At 48.6% G+C, this 23590-nt stretch overlaps 1 protein-coding gene across 6 annotated transcripts in view; it reads right to left on the reverse strand.

Annotated features, from left to right (window-relative positions):
- Tns3 (tensin 3) overlaps window positions 1-23590 on the reverse strand; it is a 238813-nt gene that overhangs the window by 157832 nt on the left and 57391 nt on the right. For 5 of the 6 annotated variants that reach the window (XM_050140796.1, XM_050140795.1, XM_050140800.1 and 2 more), the window contains exons 3-4: window positions 22076-22113; window positions 1419-1457 (exon numbers count right to left, since the gene is read on the reverse strand). Coding sequence is in view for 2 of the 6 variants with exons in the window: in XM_050140798.1 (XP_049996755.1) it covers window positions 1419-1457; window positions 22076-22113 (77 nt within the window). In the remaining 4 variants the exon portion in view is untranslated. The remainder of the gene's footprint in view (window positions 1-1418; window positions 1458-22075; window positions 22114-23590) is intronic. The other variant, XM_050140797.1, reaches the window with a different exon arrangement.

The raw sequence follows: 23590 nt of genomic DNA on the forward strand, positions 1-23590 counted from the left end.
GTCTCAGGACCCTGATTATGCAGTTTACAGAGAAGTGAAGGGGAAGGAGTGGCAGTGGCCCTCAGTAGCCCTGAAACCGGTACAGCAGCCTGGATTTAAGCATACAGTACTCTACACTCAGTCCTCCGGCATGGTCTTTATGGTTGGGTAGAAATCCCCTCCAATGACGTCAGATGCATAGCTTACATTCCCAGAGGAAGGAGACCTTTGAGCGCACTCAAAGGGGCAAGTCACAACAGCCATCTTGTGAATGAGGCATCTGTGATGTGCCAATCCAGCATCTCTTTGCTTTCGCTTGGCTGCCAGCTAGGTCACGGACCGCCACCACCCTCACTGGAAACAGAAGGAAGCTGAGGCTCAGCAGTGAGGCGGGGCCTCAGTGTGGCTTCTCCAGGAGAACAAGGCTGCTGTGCCACCTCTCAGCTGAGCCTTCAGAGAACATTCTACCACCCTACGGGATACACAGCACCAGCCTCGTGTCTAGAGAGCGCTGGGCTCTGTCCACAACGACATGAAGACAGGAAAACAAGCAAAGACACCAACTGAGCCACCGGGTGCTACATACAGGAGAAGCAGGGTGGCAGCGTGACCCCATCCAGTAGGGAAAAGTCAAGCAATACACGAAAGGCACCTTGGGAGAGATGGCAGGCCACTTCTTTCCCTCACAAGTAAGGCTGGGGCAGTGTGCACTCCACAAACAGCCACAGGCAGCCAAACAGCGGCCTCTTCAGGGCCACTCCTGACTGACAGCAAGAAGGCTACCTTGTTCTTCACCTCCCACTCCACAGGCCTCCTCCCAGTTAAAAAGTCACTAAAAACAATGGGAGGGGACCAGGAAAACACAGAGGGCAGGTGGCCATGGCACTCAAAACAGACTCATTTGAGAAGCAGAGGGAAATTTTACATTCACCTAATGACGCATCAAAGAGAAAGTATTGCTGTCAGTGAGATAAAAAGCAGGGCACAGCATGTGTCAGAGGTGGCCTTGCTGGCATTGTTGGGACTCTTACAAAGCCACCCTGGGACAATGATACTGACACTAAGGACAGCTTAGGTACCTGTCGCCAGGGGGCCAAGCCTCAAAGGTTGCCACTACAAAAGGGCACACGGATTTTCCACCTTTGTTTGTTTGTTTTTGAGGCAGGGTTTCTCTGTATAGTCCTGTCTGTCACATCTTACTCTATAGACTAGGCTGGCCTCGAACTCAGAGAGATCTGCCTGCCTCTGCCTCCTGAGTGCTGGGACTAAGGGTGTGAGCCACCTAGTCCAATAGAATTTTCGATCTTAATGAAAACAAACAAGAGTGTACTTCCACCCTCTAGGTGAGCAAAGTCCCCAGGGAGAGCAGACCTAGAAAAAAAACAGGAAGACCTCCCTACCTGCTCACACCAAGTCCCAAAGGGATGTGACGGTCTTACCTGGCCCGGGTGGACTTGCACAGAGCAGGGAACCGCCACCTTAAAAGGGAAAAGAGACATGAGCAAGGGGTTCTCAGGCAATGGGCACAGTAGCCGAAGCGAGTTCCCTGAAGCTGCGGCCGGGACTCAACAGAACCTACACTCTGCTAACCCTGCCGAAGTTTGGAGCCTTCTTGAGAATTCCAGAAACAGCCATTCCTCGTTAGGGAGCATGAGAAGTGGGATCCAGAGAAGGTGGAGGCTCAGAAGAGTGGTTTCAAGTTGCCCACAGTCTTTACAGTCACATTCAGAGACGGATTTTCTCTGCAAAATGGGCTGCTTTCTCTAGAACGATCTATGATCTGAGCATACGAAACTAAAAGGGGAGTCTGTATGTATTTATTCCTGTTGACTGTGTCGCCACGTGAGACGAGAAAGAACTTCCCTTGGACTCTCTCCCAGTCAGCTCACTAAAGCATCCCAGGCAAAGCTGGGTTAATCCCCCAGCTCAGAGCAACACCTTATTGGCCAGACAGCTGTGAAGGCTCAAAGAAAAGTGGGAACACAGAGCAGAGAATGCTGCGGCCCTCAGTTAAAAGTCCCTGTGGGAGTCAAGCCATTGGACTGGCTTCTCGTTCCTTTGGGAGGCCGCCGAGGACTTTGCCCCCAAGACCTGCCACGCTCCCCAGCTTTCCCCTCGCTCTCCTACTTCAGACACTGGCTCATTCAAGTTCTCCAAGAGTTTTCTGGAACTGGCAAAGAAGGAGACACAAGGGGCCTGACTGGTCACTGCAGTTCACAATCTGGAGCAGTAGGCAGCAGTATGACCTTGGTCCCTGGTGGGGACATTCTTTACAGACCGCTTGCTTATCTTGCCCAGTGAGTTTCTCCAGAAACATGTGACACATGGCCACTCATCTATCGGGGACACGCCATTATTCCACCAAGATCATGACTCATATTCTTGGCAGAGACAGGGGTCCTCTGTTTTTGGACTCACCTTTCCCCCAACTACATGCTCAACTCTTCTGGACTCAGACAGCAACTGGGAGAAAGAAACACCTAGTTCGAATCTGTGTGTCCTCGGCTCCACATGTACATATTAAATTTTGATGGGTGCGTGGGGGAAGGAGTCCATAAATAAATGTAAAGTGAAAACTGACATGTGGCTTTGGAAATGCCAGAAGCTGGTGACAGGACTTTATAGGACGGTGACTATGCTGGACCAGGAGGAACCCATGGTTAATGGAACGCTATGATTCACTCCATTCCAGCAAGCCTGCAGTGGGGGCACACAGGCATCCCGGTGCCTTGTGACACAGTCACATTGGTAAGGAACGCATGAGGAACCAGGCTCTCCCTTTTAGGATGTCACCTGAATTCCACAATGCAGAATAATACTCATCACCACGCAGAAATGGCCTGAGAGGGCACGAGAGGACACAGAGGCACATTAAATGTCTGTCACTAAGATGAAGCAGCCATCCTGCTAAATGAGTTTAACTATGACCTTCTGGAAAACACACAACTACAGAAACAGTGAAATATGAATGGTTATCAGGGGCTAAGGGGAGAGATGAGTAAGAGGAAAACCAGACAAGCGCTGAGAGCAGCTGAACTATTGGACTGACATTGTCATGGTGGGTACATGTCACTGACAACAGTCCAAACTCACAGAATGAACAACACCCAATAAACTCCCTGCCTATACTATTGGTTGTGGACCGTGGTTAACAATGCATCGATATTGAGTCATTAAGCATTCTGAATTACACAGACTTTTAAAGTCACCAAACAAATGCTTATTTTTCTATATATTGAAAACTACCCTAAATATAAACTTTATCAATATTTTCAAGTAATTGACCAAAAGGATGTATAGAAGGAGTTCCTATGCCACACCAGAAACTTGAGTTTAACAACAGAGCTAGGGGCTGGCCATGAGCATCGTCTTTAAGTCCAGAACTTGGGAAATAGAAGCAGATGAATCTGTCAGTTTGAAGCCAGTCTGATCTGCGTAGAGAGTTCAGACCGGGGAAGGACACACAATGAGACATTGTCTAAAACAGACAAATGGGGGGGGGGGGTCAGATGTTTTCTGTATCCCACATCCCTATATAAACGAGTGGTGCTCAGGGTGGAGTCCTAGGACTACAAATGAGTAACTCAATCAACTTCTGAACGGACCACCTACAGTTAAGGGAATGCGTCAAGATGTGTCCTGCCAACGTAGCTATCAGCAGCTATCAGGACAGGAGACACCAGGATGTAACTAGTATTTCCAGTTTCTTCCTCCTTGTTTAGAATAAAGAGGGCAATTGCCCACAGTCGGAACCCTGAACAGAGGCTGCCTCCCTCAGGGTGTCAGTGTTCCTGGTCCATGCCAGTCTTCTTGGCACTAAGAAACACGTGGACACTCAGCAGCTCTGTGATTGGACTCCCTGGCTGCTTGCTTTCGTAGGCTCGTAGGTTCCAACCTTCCATCCAAACTGTCTAGAAAAGCAGGACACAGCTTCTCCACACTTCCTTCTCCTCACGGAAGCCCAGAAAGCTCTGGGGTTCATCATCACTGCTTCTCTTGTCCTTTTAACCTGCAGAACCACCTGCCCAGCTCCCCAACTCCATCTCCTGAGGATGAAGAGCCAGGTGACATAGCAAGAACGGGCAGTTGATAAGCTGACAGAAAGAGGATCGCTACCCGGGGTCCAGATCAGAATGGCACCTCATGGTATCTGTTTCTGACTCATCCCCAGTTGCAGCTCTGATCAAACACTCTGGTCCTGAAGCCCTTTCCACATGATGGAGGGAAACGCAGTAGCCCGGGCTATCTCCAGGCTGTGCTCAGGCTATCTACCCAAGGCCATGAACTGCACTGAACACTGAGCAACAGACACAAATGCAGTGGACTTGGACAAGGGCCCAGTGTCAACCCACCCTCAGGTACAATCCCACAGGTGTTTCTACCCAGGAATCTCTGAGCTCCTTCAGTGTATGACTCCATGATACACACCGTCCACCCAGGGCATAATTTTTAAATATGCACGAGTCGTGAACAAGTTGCAGAAGGGCGGAGACAAGAGAACTGAAGGCTGTGCTCCACACATCAGGACACACCCTCAGGGGGCCTGGCATGCGCAGGCTCAAGTCAGTGTCATAAATATGTCCTATAAGACACGCCTGTCTGCAGCTCTTGGTTCTGAGCCCTACTAACACAGAAAGCGAGCGTATTCTGTCCTGAGCATGGGACTCTGAATCAAGGAGAACTGGTCCTCAGACAGACGAAAGACACCAGTTGGGTCCCAGTTGCCTTCCCCTCCCCCTAATGAGAGCACCCACTGGACTCAGGGTGACAAAAGATGACAGCAAAGGCACACAGGTCTGGCAGCTACAGAAAATTCCAGGAGAGAGCTGTAGACTGAGCTATGAGCAGAAGATCTTGGGACCCATGTCCTTCTCTTACCCTGACCCAGGGCCTCTTATATGAGAGACCTGCACAAGAGCCATTTTATGGCCTTTACTTGGCTTGGTCTGTGGCCTAATCTGTGGTTACCAAGGACAACCACAAACAAACAAGGCTGTGTCCAACCCACACCTGGCTGTGTGGGTGCCTGGAACCTGCTGATGTTGATAACCTTATCTCCAAGCCAGCCAGGTCATCAAGGCGGAAGCAGGAGGGGCCAACAGCCTTCCACCACTGTCCCGGGAGTGAGTGTGTGAACGGGGCAGTGTGCATATTTAAAATTCAGGGACAGGGCTGAAGGTGAGGGAGTGGGTTCTATGATACGAGGCTTGCCTAGAATGTGTGATGGTCCAGCCAAATTGAGCATTTTTGAGAAATGTGTATGTTGGTCTAACCGTCTGTCTGACTAGAAGTCTTGAGAGTTCTGTGAGTGAGCTCTAACGTGTGAGAGAGTAGCTAAGTGTGTATATGTGGATGTGTATATGTGTACACATGTATGTACATGCATGTCTTGTGGGAACGTGTTTGTGTGTCTTCCCTGTGTCAGAATGTCTGTCTGTGAGCATGTTCATGTATGTATCCATGTGTATTAGTATGTTCTGAAGCTAGGACAAAAGGCAGAGCTTTGACCAACAAGTGAGCCTACCTTAAAAAAGAAAGACTCAGCCACAGCCAGCTGCCTCTGCCCCCTCACCATGGCCGGTAGGAGCCTCTGGGGCGAGGAGAGGACCAAGTCTACTGTGACTAGGGTTCTCAGAGAGCAAAAGGACAGCTCAGCTCAAACAAACACCCAGTCTGCAGACCCTGTCTTCGCTCTGATTCACACAATTAAAGCATCATTTCAGCACAGATTGTCATGTTCGACTAAATACATATCAGCCAAGCCATGTCAAGAGTGATTATTTTCCTGCCAGGGTCTCTACGAGATGCATGGTTGTAACCACTACATGCTACTACATAAACAGTATAAAGGTAAGTTTGCATTCAACCTTTTGTCAATCATCAAAACTCCCAATCCAGTTGGGTCCCGTGAGTGAGTTTCCTAGAACATCACAGAACTCTGGAAAAAGAATGGAGAGACGGGCCCCTCCATTTTCCACGACCGGTTTACCACTACAGTAAAAGCCTGGGTGCTTGCTGGCCCCTTTTCTCGTTCCCTCTCCATGTAATTCTGCCCATGGGAGGGCTCTCTGAAGCTGGCATCAAGCATGCACAATTGGCATGTGGAAAGGGGAGTCAACCCAGCAATATAAGCCATCGGTCATCTAAGGTATTCAGCAAAGGCACACAGGGGCTGGGGTTGCAGTGTGGCAGAGTCCAGCATGCACCGCACCCTGAACGAAACAAATGCATCCATAAATAAAAGCACATAACTTCTAATAAATCCACCAACAGCCTTTCAGGAGCAAGATAAAGGAACAGAGGAGAAAGGTGAGTCACCAGCTACCTCAGCACTGAAATAGTCATCTTGGTGCTCACATTAACATGAAATCGCTTTGATCAGAACAATGACTCACGGCTACATAAAACTGGAGGCAAAATTTACTTCAGCTTCGACACCAAGCCAGAAAGAAGGGCAACAATTTCCTTCATAATCAGGAGAGTGGGGGCTGGAGAGATGGCTCCGCAGTTTAAAGCACTGACTGGCTCTTCCAGAGGACCCAGGTTCAATTCCCAGCATCCACAACTGTCTGTAACCCCATTTCCAGAGGACCCCAAAACCCATGGCAACAACACCGAATCAGGAGAGTGGAAGAGATACTGATGACTGGTCACTGAGACCCACAATGCAATGGGGGTCGGGTCACTGCTCATCTCTGCTGAGTGTAGCATCTGGGGCAGAGGAGTTTTCCAAGAAGCGCTTTTATCACTTTATAGCCCTTACAGCATATGTCAAATATCACTGACCAATCAACTGGCCCATTGTATTAAGCTTGAGAAAAGGTAAGTTGTAAATTTTTTTATAGCCAGGATTATCACTCACTATATATGGAGGAGGTGAATCAAGAGGGAAGTTCCTCATCCCCGATGCTGTCACTTAGCAAAGGGACACACTACTTTAATACAGTCTGTGCTAGACTGCTGGGGCCACCATGAAGCCCCACAGACAGAAGGCTTAAACAATAGAGGCCACCTGACAGACTGGCTGAGGTGACTCAGGACTGTTTCCTGCTGCTCCCTGGCTTGTGAAGTTGCCCTCTCCCATACCCATACGTGGTCTTCTGCCTCCCTACCTGTATCTTAAACTCTTCTTGGAAGGACAAAGGTCCCATGGGATTAGAACCCACTCTGGTGACTTAGTTTATAAACTTCACCTCGTAAACGACCATTCCTACAAACCAGTTCAGAGAGTTGGGCCGATACCTTAAGGGAGCATCACTGAACCGAATAGTTAGTTATCAAAGGCCTGGGAGAACCAGAGCATTCTCAGAACATCACTCGGGGCTAGACCCCCAAGCAGCAACAAGTCTCTTCATTCATGGTGACTTCTGGAGCAGTTCCAGCGCCTGAGGCCAGGGCCAAGGTCAAGCTCCCCCCTAAGCCTGCAAGATGAAGGCATCCGTAGGGACAAGGGCATGAAATGCAGGCTGCTGCGGAGACTTTATTAACTTTCCCAAGGATGAAAGAGAGAGAGAGAGAGAGAGAGAGAGAGAGCCTCTCTACCTTTGCTCCTGGGATCTCTTTGCTAGGCATGACCCTGGGATCCCTAATTAGGCTCACATTCCTTAGGAAACCCTGTTATACACTAAATGGCAAAGCCCAATTTAGTCTGCTCTAATCCCCATGAGAAACAAGCCAGCGGGGCAGACGCAATTAAACCCCAGACTGCCGGCCCCAATCAAGGCATCAGGATAAGAGAAAAGGAGGTGAAATTACTGGAACTGGGGCTTTCTGTTTCCCTTAAAGGTAACAAACAGGTCTAGAAAGATTATGCCTCTGGTACAGATATCAACAAGTCCATCCCAGCATTCTTGGCTTTGGCTGGGCTGGCCTGAGCCGGTCACAGCTTTTAAGGCTTCAGTGTTCTCTCTTCCACCTCCGTGCTTCTGAGTTTTAGGAGAAGGGGCCGTGGTAGGGCAGCTCGGGTCTCCATTGGCTTCAGGCAAACCACGCAGGGCTTGCCCGGGGAAGGCAATAGAATTAAAACAGCCGAGTCTCGCTCTACATTTTCTATGCTCCCAACTTGAGCCCCAGATCAGAAATCAAATGTGAGTCTATTGCTGTAATGAGAGTCTGAAATTCTGAAAGGACACGAAATGGGTCCCCTCCTAGGACATCCTGCAGCCACCAGTCTCAAGATCTGATAAGGACTTCAGGACAGAATCACCCGTCAAGGGACAGGCACAGAGGTCTGTCTGAAAGTCCAAGGTCAGGGAGGAAGGACAGGACAAGGTCTGCCCACGGGGCTCTTAGGCACACAGGAGAAGGGGCCCATCCTAGACCTCCATCATATGGGGACACCAGGGTCCAGCCTGGTGTTTTAACCTCTGTCACATGATCATGGGTAAAATGCTTTCTAAAGAACCCAGAAGAAAAGCTAAGCTAATAAACATAACTGCTTCAGGGAAACATTAATTCCTATTCTAAAGCCATTCTCCTCACTTAAAATGCCAAGGATCAAGTTGTAATTGCTTCAAAATAAGCAGACCCATTTCCACAGGAAAATCCATGCCTCAGACCATAGCCACAGTTTCCCAGGGACTTCGTCATCAGCCCTGCAATGTATCACCAGCAATCCCAGCCAACAATAAGGAACACTGGCATTGGTAACTCACATTTTTGTTAAATAGGAAAAGACTGCCAAGGTGCTGCACGCCTTTAATCCCAGCCACTGGGAGGCAGAGGCAAGAACTCTGTCAATTCAAGGCTAGGCTGAGCTACTTAGCAATTGCTAGCTTGACCAGGGCTATGTAGTGAGAGCCTGTCTAACAACAACAACAACAACAACAAAAAAAAAAAAAAAAAAAAAAAAAAAAAAAAAAAAAAGAAAGAAAGAAAAGAAAATGACTGCTAATTAGCTATGTGACAAAGAACCCTGTACTATTTCCATCATGTCCACACTTGTGTCAGTTTGTGTTTCAGAGATAATGGCACTACACAGGGTCTTTGCAGAGTCAGTCATTCCCCCATCAAGAGTTATAGATGTCTCCATAGCTCAGCTGGCTCAATAGTTAAGATCACTGGCTGCTCCTGGAGAGGACCAGGATTCTGTTCCATAGCACCTACCTATAACTCCAATTCCAGGGATATCTTCTTCTGGCTTCCTCAGGCACTGCACAAACCCGATATGCACATGCTAGCAAACACACACACACACACACACACACACACACACATAAACTAAAAACGAATAAATCTGGGCTCTTTTGTTTTTTAAGAGGCCCCATCTAGCCCTTTCTTTTGAATCTGATGTCTTCCTAGTTTGTCCTGTGACCTGTCATGACCAATGAAATAAGGCATTTTAAAAACACTTCTCTTCCTCTTTCTCTTCTTCCTCCTCCTGGTCTTCCTTCTTCTCTTGGGGAAGTGGAAGGGGTTAAACTCACTCTGAAGCCCAAGGGAGGCTCAAATTCACAGCAATTGTCCTGCCTCGACCTCCTAAGTACTGATGTGTACCAATAAACCAAGCTGAAATATGGCAGAGCTCAGTCTTAAGGACGGCAACTGTGGCTTCTACCCCAAGCCCATCCATGGATGCAACCAGCTGCCATTCTGAAAGGTAGCCAAACCTACCAGGTGAAGAGACAGGCCACAAAAGGGCACACTGGGCCATCCAGTCTCTAGTAAAACACTGAGAAAGACCATGGGGATGTTCCCTTGCAGCCAGCATCTTAGAGACAGAGAGATCCATCGACCTATCACATCTCCAACTCTTCTTGAGTCTGTGGTCTCCGCCTTCTGTCATTCATTAATTCATTCACACACTCATCAGCCACAATGATTAACCAAATACCATATTTCAGGACAGCGTACCCAACAGTTGAAAGAAATTGTAGTGCCTTCAGGAATTCAACTTAAAGCAGGATGCTAAAGGAAACTCTAAGACATTTTTGTTGAAAATGTCGAAGAATAATGTAATGTAAAATCGATACTTAAACAATAAATAGCTATTAACAGCTCAATCGTCAAGAGTACAGAGTGCTCTTAAGAAGGATCCGTTTCAGCACCCGTGTTCCAGTTACTACCTCTCCAGTTCCATGGGATCCTACACCCTTCTGGTATCCTGGTTTCTGTTAGCACCTGCACTTATATCTACATACCCATACACAGACATACACAAATACATATAACAAAAAATACATCGTTTTAAAAATTAAAGTAAAATTAACTATAACTTTTATATCCAACTAGCTAACTTTTCATTTCACATCTACATATTCTGCAAACACCAACAAATTCATACCATGTGACATTACCCTACCACCTAACAACACACACACACACACAACCTTGCTGATGCTGTCACTCTGTTCCCGGGCATATTACACTATAAAGAATGACCCACGAGCCCCACCTCTGCGCCACCTGATCAGTACTCCAGGCCCAAGACGTCCCCCTTTAAAGGTGTCCACAAAGGAACTGGAAATGGAGCACAGTGCTGGCCTAGTAGTGGAAGTTCTGCCTTTGAGCTCAGCACCGCGAAATCAACAGTAAACTAGGTGCCCTGCACCTCCCTTGTCCTGACCCCATTCACTGAAACACCTTTCAAGGTCAGGCCACCCGCAGGGTGAACTGCCTCCCGCGCTTTTTAAATGCAAATGAAGAAAATTTACAATAAGACTGGAATTTCAGATTTTACCCAACAGTCTACATTCCACTCACTGTGCTCTCCCAGCCTTCCAGACAGCCCGGCAAGTATTTATCATTCCTAAGATCCTGGGAGCAGGGGGATATTTACAGTAACGGGAGAGCTAAAGGGGGGGGGTGCCTCTCCTCCTCCCCATATCCAGGCATGCCTGACCCGCGCACTGCTTCATTCAGAAAGTCTAGGGGAATTTTCAGGTGAGTCAAAAGTCTGGAAATATACAAAAATGAGCTCTGTCATCTGTCCCTGGGAGGGAGGCCGAAGGAAGCTCTGGGGCTATTTCTGTGCTCAAGGGAACATGGGGGTGGCCACTTCCTGAATCCTGGCCTAAAATTAATAGCTTTACAGAAGTGGCAAAAAAAAAAAAAAAACCAAAAAACTTGATTTTGCAAGTTAAAATTCTGAGGACTAAAATGTGTACTCATTTGGAAGCTGCTGCTTAAAAAGGAGGTGGGGGGGTCTTCTAGTAAACCTCACCCTAAAAAGTGGCTGGAACAGATTATAGCAGCAGCTGGACCGTAAACAGAATCACCCCATCTCAGGGAAGGTCACCCTAGAGACACCACAGTCATGACCCAATAAGCTGGCTGTCCACAGGCACACAGGGTCCACGGTACAGAGCAGCACCAGGAGAGGGGGCTACCCGGAGGCCAAGTGAAATATTTGGAAGTCTTACGGGAATAGAGCCTCCCCACCCAAGGATAAGCCTATAGAGACACCACCAAGGTGTCCGGCCCAAACAGGACAGAAAAGTCCTGCTAGGGGAGGAGGTCAGAATGTCTTTCCCAGGCTAAACTTAAGCTCTGGAGGACAATGCTGGGAAGAGCCTCTACTCAGAGAAGGAGCAAAGCCCTCTCCCCCCAGCAACTGGACCAGGGGGCGTGTTCTTAAGACGGTCAGAACTTCTCTGAGATGTGTTTCCTTGGGGAGCACACTCATGGGTCCCACAGTAGCTTTAATGTGTGAGAAGAGCATTCTGATGGCTTCCTAGCTGGATGCTGCTCACCATCCTGTGCCTGAAGGGAAAATCTTCCCAACGAGAAGAGAAGGAAAAGTGAGGGGAGAAGTCTCCACCAGCAGGGCTTCTCGCCTGTAAAGAGGATGAGTGGAATCTGGGGAGAAAAGGAACAAGATGTGTCAGTGGACTAGGAGATGCCATGGGCTTAGAAGGGAGACAGCCATAATAAGCAAGGAGAAGGCTAGCACGAACCAAGGAGACATAGGACTCCCACAGAGAAAAGGTGGTGTCAGCAAGAAGACAGTCTTTCTGAGACCAGAAAAGCAAGAGGGAAGGGAGGCAGAGAGCTAAGCAAAACAGCAAGATTTCCCAAGCTGATAATTGTTAGGTCTCAAAGCTTTGGGACAAATGCTGAGGTGCCTGTTTAACATACCAAAGCAGATCCCTTAGTTCCTACCTGTCACAGGGTATGGCTGGCAATACTCTGCCCCCCCCCCCCAACTTCTCCTGCCCAGGGGCTGAGCTGCCCTTCCCCCAAAGGCTCTTCCCTATAGAATCCAGACATTTTGGTTATCCATCCCTTTGGTACCTTTGCCCTGTTGGCTGCTGTCCCTCATTCCACTCTCTCCCTTGCCCTTTCCCCACGTGACCCTGCTCAGTCTATACAAGTCCACTTCGGGCTCTCCCAGACGTATCTGCCTCTGGCTACACCCTCCCATACATCTACAGTAAACTTTCTCCTCCACTGTACCTAGGGGCAGACCTCTCCTTTCTTTTCCTTCCTCCTTCTTTCTTTTTTTCCTTTCAGTAATGAGTACAAGAATATGAAGGAGGCACGGAAGCCAGCCAGTATCATCCTTCAGCCTCTGCACCCAGAAGATGTAAACCTTCACCATGCACGCCCAGTCAGGTCTCCAGAGAAAAGTGAGAGACACTGGGGACCATACAGCAGTATCACTGGCCTGGAAAACTAGGCTGCAGACTGGTCCCCAGGAAGAGTAGAGACATTCATATGCATAGCAGGAAAGAACACGCGCTCTCACACTGAATAAAGGAAAGGAAGGACGTGACTGCTCCTAGGTGTGCTGGAGGAGGAGAAAGTTTATTTGTAAATAAAAGGGAAAGCAGAGCCAGCGGCAGGCACGCCTGGGAAAGTCCAGAGTAGACTAATGACCTTGAGGCTTGTGAGAGGGGAGAGAGGGAACCAGGTGCAGCAGTCAGGAGGCCAAAGGTACAAAAAAGGGCAGGTAACCAAAATGTGGGGAAGGACAGCCCAGTCCCTGCGCTGGAAAGTTCAGGACAGAGGGTGGGGTGTTCAAGCCATACCCTGTAACAGGTAGGGAGGGACTGAGGGATGTTGGGAAAACCTGGTAATCAGGTCTGCTTTGATATGTCAAATAGGCACCTCAGCCATTGTCCCCGTTTGAAACTTAATGCCCATGGACAAGGACGTGAATATATACATATACATACTTCTTAAAGAAGGGGACAGAGGCCTGCTCTTCAGGAACTTGCAGCAAGCCCTAGCAAGCACCCAGGTGAGGACTCTAATCCAGGCAGTCACTCTGGCTGCATAACCAATGGACCAGGGGCACAAAAGCCTCCCTGTAAACAAACCAGAGCTGACCATGCAGACAACAATGCAGGATCCTGAGGCCGAGGGAAAATGGCAGTAGGCCATTAGCCAGTCTGACAGAGGCCCTGAGATGCCACAAGCCAGATCAGAGTCTTTGACAGTCTTTAGAAACAACCTCTGACTGAGACCTAAATGAGATAAGCAAGCAGCATTCTCAAGAACTGAGAAAGCACACAGCCCTTTCCTACCTAAATGCACGCTTTTAGGATGTTACTCATCTCCCACGTTCCCTGGAAGTGTCGGCTAACCATGCCTCAGGATCAGCTGCTGACACTGCAGGGGTCCATTGGTACCTCCAGAGCAGGGTTCTCAACCTTTCTAATGTTACAGCCCTTTGATACAGTTCCTCATGTGGTAGTGACCCCAACCATAAAACTACTTTTGTTGCTACTTTATAACTGCAATCTTGCTACTGAGCCATGTATTAGTTCCTAAGACCACCGGAAATAGGTGTTTTCTGATGTTTGTAACCCACAGGTTGAAAAACGTTGTTTCAGAGGAATAAGAGAGAGCTCCCAAAGAAGCCACAGGCCTGGGCTAGCAAGGGGGCTGAAGTCCTCTTCGCAAGCCTCTCGGAAAGGTGTTCTCGCCTTAATTTCATGGAAGAAGATCACACTAACACTGGTAGAATTAGAATTCAGACCCAGGGTTTTTATAAAAGCCCTCAAAGTTCTCGAGATTGCTTCATATAGCAATGCATGGGAATTTCCATTTTACAGTTCTGTTCTCAACAACAAAAACAAAAAAGGCCAGGCCAGAACTAATGAATGGAACAACCTATCACAAAATTCAGGTAGCGAAAGATATAACCAGAGGGCAAAACATATTCACCAAGTATCTACATTTGAGAGACAGCTGCTCACAGCTGTCTTGAGTTCTGTCCCCCTACTCTAGAACCAAGACCTCCAAGACCCAATGTCCTACCATGTTCTGTGGGGTCCCAGGGCAAGTGGTCATGTGCTTGTTATTCTCATCACACACACATGCATGTGCACACATATGCACACGTGCACATACAAACACACAGGATGACATCTGTTTTGATCATTGCCAGTGTTCTTCCTTACTGGTAACAACCTGTCTACAGGAGGTCAGGTGACATCTACTGCCCTTGCACCCTTCCCCAGTCACTGTCACACAAACATCCCATCAATGGCCTACAACCAGAATGGATCTCAACCAACAATTATACTTGCTTGAAATGGTCAAGCTGTAAGGGTCAGCAGGGAGCCTTCTTCCTCAGATGCCATTGAGAGAAACAAGGATGGAACACAGTTTCCCAGGGAACTTCACCAGTTCTAACTCAAAACAAACCTACCTGCAGCTATGGTGTGCCCTCGCTGACATCAGCCCATCCTCTCCAGATCCCATCAGGGGCGGTAGGAAGGTAGTTTCTCACTGCGAAGACTATAAGAGTCCTCAAGATACACAGCCTGACCCAAACCCAGTGAAGGACACAAAGGGCTGACGCCATCTCTATATCAGACGTCCAGCTTCCTGCATATGGGCAACCATAGGCAATAACAGATTACAGCCAAACAGCCCGATTAAAGAGCAAATTTGTACAGATTCACTCCAGAGATCTATCTAGATCTATTTTATCTGTTACAACGCAATGCAGACAGACAACTTCTGAAGAATCAAAATGGAAGTTTTTGAAATCCCGGTGTTAGTTTAAGGCAAATGTCGTATCGCAAGAGTACATAGCCCTGCGTCACTTCACAACTGGGATGCGCTCTGAAAAAAAGGGGTGACGCAAGACTGCTGCTGTGCAAACACCACACCATGTGTTTGCACGACCAGGATCGCTACAGCATCAGCAGATGACGCAAGCTCACGGACCACCATCAAACACACAGCCCATTGTTGACCAAAGCATCATTATGTGGTACACGCCTGCCATAATTCCTTTTCGGCCCATTGTTGGGGCAAGGAAAGTAATCCTCTACAAACACTGCTTAAACACAGAACCTTGTTGAAGAGCAAACATGTCACCACAAAGTGACATTTACACTGCTAACTACACAAGACAATATAGTCCTTCTTACTGGTCTGGCCACCCATCATAGCCAGCTTCAAAGCCCTTGGTTATCCAGTGTGGGGACTCACACCTATAATCCTAGCACTTAGGAAGTAGAGATAGGGGAACTGGCATGAATTTGAGGCCAGTCTGGGCTACACGGTGAGTTTCATTCCAACCTTAGTTAAAAAGTAAGACTGGACCCTGTCACAAAAGAAACCATAAGACAAAACAAACAACAGCAAAACGACCTTGGTTTCTTCTCTCTGTCCCCGTCCAGTGTCCAGTGAAGTTCCAGAAGTTCACAATCAATGGCCTTGCCTGGGGCTCAGATTATATTGAGTTTAAAACCTGAACCTTTATACACAGGGCAAGTGCTGACTCCGAGGTGAGCTTCCCTAGGGGGCGGACCATCCCCACATCCCAGGTCTCAGAAGAGCCCTCCCTCTCAGGAACAAAGCCACCAGCTCTCAACACTTCGATGAGTTTCCTCAACAAAATGGGTGAAAGAAAGCCAGTGAGATAGCCTCCCTGAAAAAGGCCCACCTGGGAGAGACGAAAGTGTCCTTCAGAGGGCAAAGTTTAAAGATCCTTATGGCTCTTCTCACACCAGTGATAACTTGGAACAAGCAAGATATGGATGGACAAATGAACCATTGTCATCCAGACTAGAGGAGCCAATGATGCTAAAAGAAACTAGACTGTAAAACCGTGAAAACATCAAGAGAAGGTATAAAATGTGTACTGTGGAGAAGTGAAACCGATCTGAACAGTTTGCCTGCTCTAGGACTCTAACGATGTGAAACCCCAAAAAGGGCAAAATTATGAAGACAACAAAAAGACTGGGGGTCACCAGAAGTCAGGAGAGGAAGGGAGCCCATGAGATTTTTAAGGCAGGGTAAATACTCTATATTATACACATTCTGTACTTTTACATTTGTCCAAATTCATAGAATATGAGTCATGGTTTAAATACGAAATATCTCCAACACGCCCACATGCTGTGTTCGGCTCCTGAACTGATGGATGAGTTGGGAGAGATAGAGGAAGCTTCAGAGGATGAAGCCAAGCTGAAGGAAGCAGGGCACTGGGGACCTCTGAAACATATGCCAGTCCCTTGTACTCCACTTCCTACCCACCAGAAGGTAGACAGTGTCTCCTTCACATTCCTCCACCACCACGACCTGGCCCACAGTCAACGGAGGGAGCCAACAGTGGGCTGAACCTCTAAAATCAGGAACCAAAATAAATCCTTTCTCGTTTAAATTGTCTAACATCAGTTATCTTTGTCACCGTGATGAGAAAAGCAAAGGAAAACAGAACACCAAGAAAAGAGTCCTACTGAAAAACAGATTCTGGATGGTATTGACGCCTCAGGTGGACACCATCGGCTACAAAAAGAGATGATTAAGGTGGGAGAGGTTGTGCAGAACCACAGAGAATTCTGTCTCCTTTCCCTTCAATTTCACTATGAATGCATAAACACCCGAAGATGAACTTCAATGGCTTCTAAAAACAATTGTAGAAGGAGGCTGTCAAACTGGCATCTCGGTGGCAGACCATCTGCTGAGCAAGGACAAAACCCTGCATCCCCTGCTCAGGACATCCCCACCCCCCCACCTCCCCCACCCCACCCCACACACACCAGCTTCCCTCTCTCTAAAACACCAAGCACACACACTGCAGCAACGCAGAGAAGCGTCTCTTGGCAGACCGAGGCTCCCAAGTGGTCCTCACGGTGGCAGGCTGGAATTGTCCTGAAGTCAATGCTGTACCTGGGCCCTGGCTAGAGCAAAACTCAGAAGTGTTTGTTTATTTGAATTGCCCAGCTTCAAATTCAACTACTTCCATGGCTGGGACAAATGGTGGGGAGTCAAGTGGAAGGATGCTGGGTAAATGGTGAGCTGGCAGCATGGGGCGACCATCTCTCAGGGAAGTGCCACCACTTGGTTCTGAAGCTGCCACCTTCAAGAACAGAACCAGCAACCCAGAACAGAAGCCCTCAGTGCCACATGGCAAGGAAACGGCCATGCCTGAAGGTTCAGCTCTTCCCTGTTACTTCTGGGGAGCACTGACTGACTTACATTCTTCCTGAGCATACACCACAAGCCAGTTTCATAAAAGACATTACGTGTCTCACGTCACTCCTACAACACGGCTATAACTCTGTTATAACTGCCCAACCCAGCTTCAGATAGACACAACCTCAGAATGGCAAACACACACACACAGCACAAGAGCTCAGCTACTAACAGTTTGGGGCTTTGATTTTTGTTTTAATGAAAAATGCTTTTGCTTGATTTTTTTTCTTTGTCTTTGTTTTGTTTTGTTTTTTACTAAGTGAAATTGACTCGTTTTCCTAAGAAAATATCTGGGTCCACCCCTTCTACTCCTTGGGGTAAAGGATTAGGTGGACACCCTTATCTTCAATGCTAATGCCCAAGCAAACACCGCCAGTTCATTCTTTCCTGAATGTTCACAGTGTAGCCACCCGCCCCAGTGGGGAATCACCTGGACCCTGCTTCTATCACAGTCGTCTGGTGCTCTGGGGCCTGAGGGGGGTAGGTCCAGACACAACACAATGAGACAGAGCAGGGACAGCCACAACTGAGGGCTTAACACGCCACAAAGTGAGAACTCACACGGCTTCCTTATGTACCTCAGAACGTCACCTGTTCCTCATAGACATACCTCTCTGTGGCAGCCCAGTCCTGCGTATGATGCTGAGGAGCAACAGGACGGAGAGACACATGCTAGCTCTGCCATGGCCTCTGCAGAGGACTGGGCGTCTTGGATGTGTCAGAGACAGAATGAAGCCAGGCAGGCAAGACTGAAGATGGCCTAGAGGCTGAGGGTTCGATGGAGCCTTGGCGCTAGAGACTGGTCCTTCGTGAACTAAAGCAGGGGCTGATTGCCAGGACCCGATGGCTGCTCAGTGCTGTCCCAGGTGTGCTCCAGCTCAGCTAACTAGTGTTCAGTCTCCATGGGGGAATCTCTGCTGATCCAGGATCCTAAAGTGTGACTCAAGGCATGGGCAGACATCAGAATAGCCGATGTCTGTGGCTGCCACAGGCTGCAAAGACAAGATCTGTTCTTGTTCACTTCTCGGGGACCATCCCCAGGCCCTCTTCTTCTTCTCCCTTCACAACATCTGCTTTCCTAAAACCTCTGTACTTCTCCTTCCCTTTCCCCTCATGTCAATGAGTCAATTGAGGGCAGGGAAAAACCAAGTCACGAGGCCCAAACAGCTCAGGGGCTGAAATGAATCAGCTGAGCACCCGGGGAGCAGGACCGTGAGTCCCAAACTCTCAAAGAGATTTCTCATCGTCTCCTTGACTTCCACAGGGCTCACACACAGTGTGTACTCGGTGTCTAAGAAGGCCATTGTTGTGTGTAATTTCAGCAGTATTGTCCGTCTGTTCCACACAGGGGGAAACTGAGGCTCAGGCAGACCTACCTCAGTCATCCAAGTCATCTTAGAAACAAGCAAACAAAATCCCACTTCAAACTTAGTGGCTTCAATGACAGGAATTTATGGCTCATGGTTCAAAAAGCTGGACACTCACTCCAACAACAAAGTACAAACAGGCTTAGTGCTAGGTAGGGATCTCCTTTCTGGATCCCCATCACGCCTTCCTGCAGTCTCTATTTGATGGAAAGGGAAGAAAACTCTCCCGTGTCTCTTTGAAAAGGGCACTAAGCCCATCAATCATAAGGCCCCACCCAACAATACCTAACCCCCCAGAGGCTCCACCCCCCCTAATGTCATCATGCATATTTCAACACATGACCCTAGAGACACAGACACTAGGACCACGGGAGGTAGACTGGCCTTTCAAGCCAAAAGCCACAAGGAGATCAAGGGCCAGGTCTCTTCCTCCATTCGCCCACACAACCTGGAATGAGGGACATGCTCAGGAAGATAGAAACCTCATCTACCATACTGGGGCTTCTATGTCTCCTCACCAAGTTTTGTCTCCCTACTGTGGCTCGTTCTTCTTTATAGAACCTTTCCTCCACATCCTCGGTACTAATGGATCAATCACAGGCACAACAGATACCTAAGGTTGTGGCGTTAACCGAACAGAGCTGTGGCCATGGCATTTAACTCCATCACACGTCGAGCACACGCTGCAGGTACCCTTCCTAGCTCCCACCCTCAGGAACCACTGAGGAGGGTACATGGGGCACATGTCACCGTGTCAGTACAAGACAGACGAGGTCTAACATGGGAGCCAAGTCTCAACCTTCACAAAGCTTTCCAATTTTCCAAAGCCGCATTCAGGGAGGCTGCACAGTGATCCATATACACAGCAGTAAAGGCCCAAAGCCAAGGAGTGAGATCTAAAGACACAAGCAAGGACCCCGAACTCACAGAAGTAACGTGGGACAAACCACACTCCAGTTCCTGAAAGAAATGCTTCCCAGCCACTAAGCTCTGCTGGACTGCTGGGAATTTATGGTTCTCAGTTCCCTGACACCACGACTCTGTGTGTGGAATGAGAAGGTGCTTTGTTACTGCTGGTGGAATTCTCTCATGTTATTCAAAGCCATATTAAAAACTTTTTTTTTTTAAGAATGTGGATACATTTCCCCCTGGCAGGCTCTGATAGGAGGAAAACCTATTCATCTCTCAGCAGACCGCCAACTGCTGGGCTTAGCAATACCATATCAGTTATACTTAAGACTGCTGGATGATGCTTTGAAGTAGTCAGAAATGGAGAGAGAGATGCAGGCTCACTGCTGCAGCTCAGGTCAGAGGTGACTAGCCTAGGATTAAAGTCAGGGGATGGAGTGCCTGGCAAGAGAAGCACTCAGCCCTTGGATCACATCCCCACCAGTGACAAGACATGCGCCCTGAGAACAAGGGCCACCAAAAGAGACACACCACTGGAAAGGCACACTGAAGTCCCTGCATGGGAAGGGAGCCTCTCCAAGTCAGATCCGCTACCGAAACAGACCAGCCCCACTCGGCACTGCATCCCCCATACCAGGTGCCACTGCAGCACCATTCCTTTGACTAAAGGTGGGTAGCACACAGAAGCGAGGCTAAGATACACCAGGATCAGAAATCAGTCCCACTCCAGGGCATGTGACCAGGTGGAAGAGGACCTTCAACACAGAGCTGAGGGAGAAGGGCAGGCAGGGCTGCTCCATGCTACCCCACTGGGCTTGGAAAAAGCTTCTGAGTGTCCTCAAGAAAGAAAGGCAGAGGGTGAAGAGGGTAGAGGGTGCTGGTCCTAAGCTAGCTTAGGCATCTAGCAGCAGCACTGAGCAACCCTCTCTGCACATTCTAAATATGCCCATAGAAGACTTAAAAGACAAGTCATTCATCTCTGGAAAGAGCCCCAGGGCTAAGACCATTCATTTTCCGCCTCTGCGGGGGTACTTCTGTATATGTGAATACCTGTGCCTGTGGGTGCACAGGGCACATGGGTGACTGTGCGTACACATGCATGTACATATGAACAAAATGAGTGTACTCACATGGGGTATGGTGGTTTGAATAGGTATGAACCCCATAGACTCAAGTGTTTGAATGCTTAACCCCTAGGGCACGACTCTAATAGAAGATGTGGTCTTGTTGGAGTGGGTGTGGCTTACTGGAAGAGGTGTGTCACTAGGGTTGGGCTTTGAGGTCTCCTAAGCTCAAAGACAGTGCACTTCTGATGCCTTTAGATCCCTGCTCTCAACTACCCCTCTACCACCAAGTCTGCCTGCATGCTGCCATGTACTGCCATGATGATAATGAACTAGACCTCTGAACTGCAAACTAGCCCCAATTAAATGTTTTCTTTATAAGAATCCACATGGTCATGGTGTCTCTTCACAGCAATAAAAACCCTCAGACATGGGATGTGTACACATAAATATTTATTATGTGTGTGTGTGTTTGTGTAGAGAAACTCTGCCCTTCCTGGTCCTCTCATTGAAAACATGTATGTGAAGTCATGTGGTTCATGGCATCCTTAAATTTTCCACCACAGCCTCTAGTTCAGAGACTGAAGGGAGGATGGAGATCTGCAAACAGCATGAACATCAGCAGAGCCCATCTCTCTCGTCCTACAGCCAGAGGGACGGACAGCTCGCCAGAACCCCTGACAGTTTGACTGTCAGCGAGATTTTGAAAGGCTGGAGTCACACTGAAGAGCAGCCTCCAAGCGAGGAAATCCAGAGCTGTAGGCACAGAGAAGGGAAAGAACCATGGCCGCATCCTCGGCACCTTCCTTTCTAGGCCCCTCACTTCTCTGCTCATCACAGGCGAGGCAGCTAGGCCACAGCAACCAGGGGACCACCTGGCTCTCAAGCACGCTGGGGACACAGACACCAGGCCTAAAGATCCCTACTCCAGGTTGCCCAGGTTTTCACCAACCACAGTGAACAGCTAACTACCCTCAAAGTTAGCCAGCCTGCTCCTCTAGGCTAAACACGCACCCTGACTCTGTCTCTGCACCTCTACCCCATGAATAGATGGCAACAAGCAGAGAAAGTCGGGATCACTCATCGCCAGGAAGGAGCTGGTGGTATGGCCATTGTGAAAAGGATGATTGAGGTCTTATCTGAAATCGAATTCTTCGGAATTATTTTCTATAATTAAAAACATGGATTTCAAAGCTCTTTCGGTTTGCTCTCGAGATGAAAGTTATATGCCGCACTCGGCAGTATCTGTTGGCCGGCCTCTTTCCAGGCAGTCCTAGTTCCTTTCCCCGCTGCAGTCCAAGCCCTCCCCCTCTGCCCTTCAGTCAGTGCAGGCCAGCTCCACCACGAAGTCCCACGGGAAAGCCATGGAACGCTTACCTGGGCTTCACATTTCTTGTGGCAGGAATACTTGCAGGCTGGAAGAAAGAGAAAGAATGTCTGTTAGTCAGGCAATCTTAGGTGACGCTTGCCAGGTCTCCCTCCTGGAGAAAGTTTAGCCGGCAGGCTGGGGAGGGAGGTCTCTCCCTGACAAGAGGTGGCTGGACACAGAGAAGACGAAATGAGACTAAGGTGACACCTAATAACCGCTCCTAATAACCGCGTTATAGCTATGTGGTTGAGCACGGGCTCGGCACATACCAGGACTTGGATTCAGTTCCCAGAGCAGGAAAAAGAAGAAAAAAGAGCGAAAGTTCAGTCAGCCGAGGTAGAAATTTATCAGGAGTGGGGTCCTAAGTAGACAGGTTTTTGAAAAGGTTTCATCCAGTCAAGCTGAAGAAGGCAAGTAGAACCCGGGGAGCAAAAGTCCTCTGCGCACACGCACACACAGAAGTTATCATTTATCCCCGGGGAAAGAAGAGGAGAAAGAAGAAGGGAAGGAACAAAGCCCCAGGCATTTATTTGACCAGAGCCCTCCCAGGAGGGAAAAAGTCACGAGGTCATTTGATCTTGAGGTCATTTGGTCTCGCAGGTTTTCACTTCCGGGAGACCTTAGCAGGCACTGTCAAAATAAATTCATGTCTAAATTCCCACAGAGGAGTCCTTCAACAGGGGCTATTATGTGAGCGGAGCGGGTCCTGTGTCATGGGAGGCCCCAACAATGCAGATGGGGTGCTGGAACCAATGTAGATTTCACAGGCCCTCCCCTCTGGCCCAGAGGCAGCCTGCAGCGGGGCCTCAAGGAATAAAAGGCCAGCAGCAGCAGCGTGGTGCAGTGACAAGGCCAGACATGGGAGAGAGGGCAGGATGAGGACGGTGGGAAATGAAGCGACTGTGTGTCAGCCCCTCACAACCACTCCCGGGGGCACCACAGGGGCCTAGATGCCTTCCCCCAGGACACCTGCCTGAGACTTCCTGTCTAGGCTCTTTCTCTCCTGAAGCAGGGTTGCCCAAGGCAAATCCTAGGACCTCTCAGGACCCCTGACCCCCATCACAGAACTATCAGTGTCAAATGGAATCCTTCATGGGCCCTGCTTTCAAACTACAGAGTAATGCCCCAAGCAGAAATGGGCAGAGCCCAGACAACAAGGCCTCAGAGGTCAGAGAGACAGGACCAAATCTCAGCTTGGGGCTGTGAGTCCAGGAGCTGGGGAAAACTTCCACCCTGCCTTCTAGACAATACTTAAAGGTTCACAGAGGGTTAACTAAGGCTGAAACAGAAAAACTTGCCCAGGGCCTAGGAGTTTGTATACCCCAGGAGTTAACGACCTATTTAGGTCTTTATCTGTGTGTAATCTAGATTTTTTTCAATCATCTGCCCAAGCTTTTGAGATCTGTTAGAATACATACCACAAATATTGGTTCTTCATCTTCTAATCAACACAACACAGGATTGTGATCAGGGATTTCGCAATCAAGAAAGATTTCCACTGGATAACAGGACAACCACAAGAG

The sequence above is a fragment of the Alexandromys fortis genome, unplaced genomic scaffold (assembly GCF_014885135.2).
Source record: "Alexandromys fortis isolate MF-2015 unplaced genomic scaffold, M_Fortis_MF-2015_v1.1 scaffold_7, whole genome shotgun sequence".
Taxonomy (NCBI): domain Eukaryota; kingdom Metazoa; phylum Chordata; class Mammalia; order Rodentia; family Cricetidae; genus Alexandromys; species Alexandromys fortis.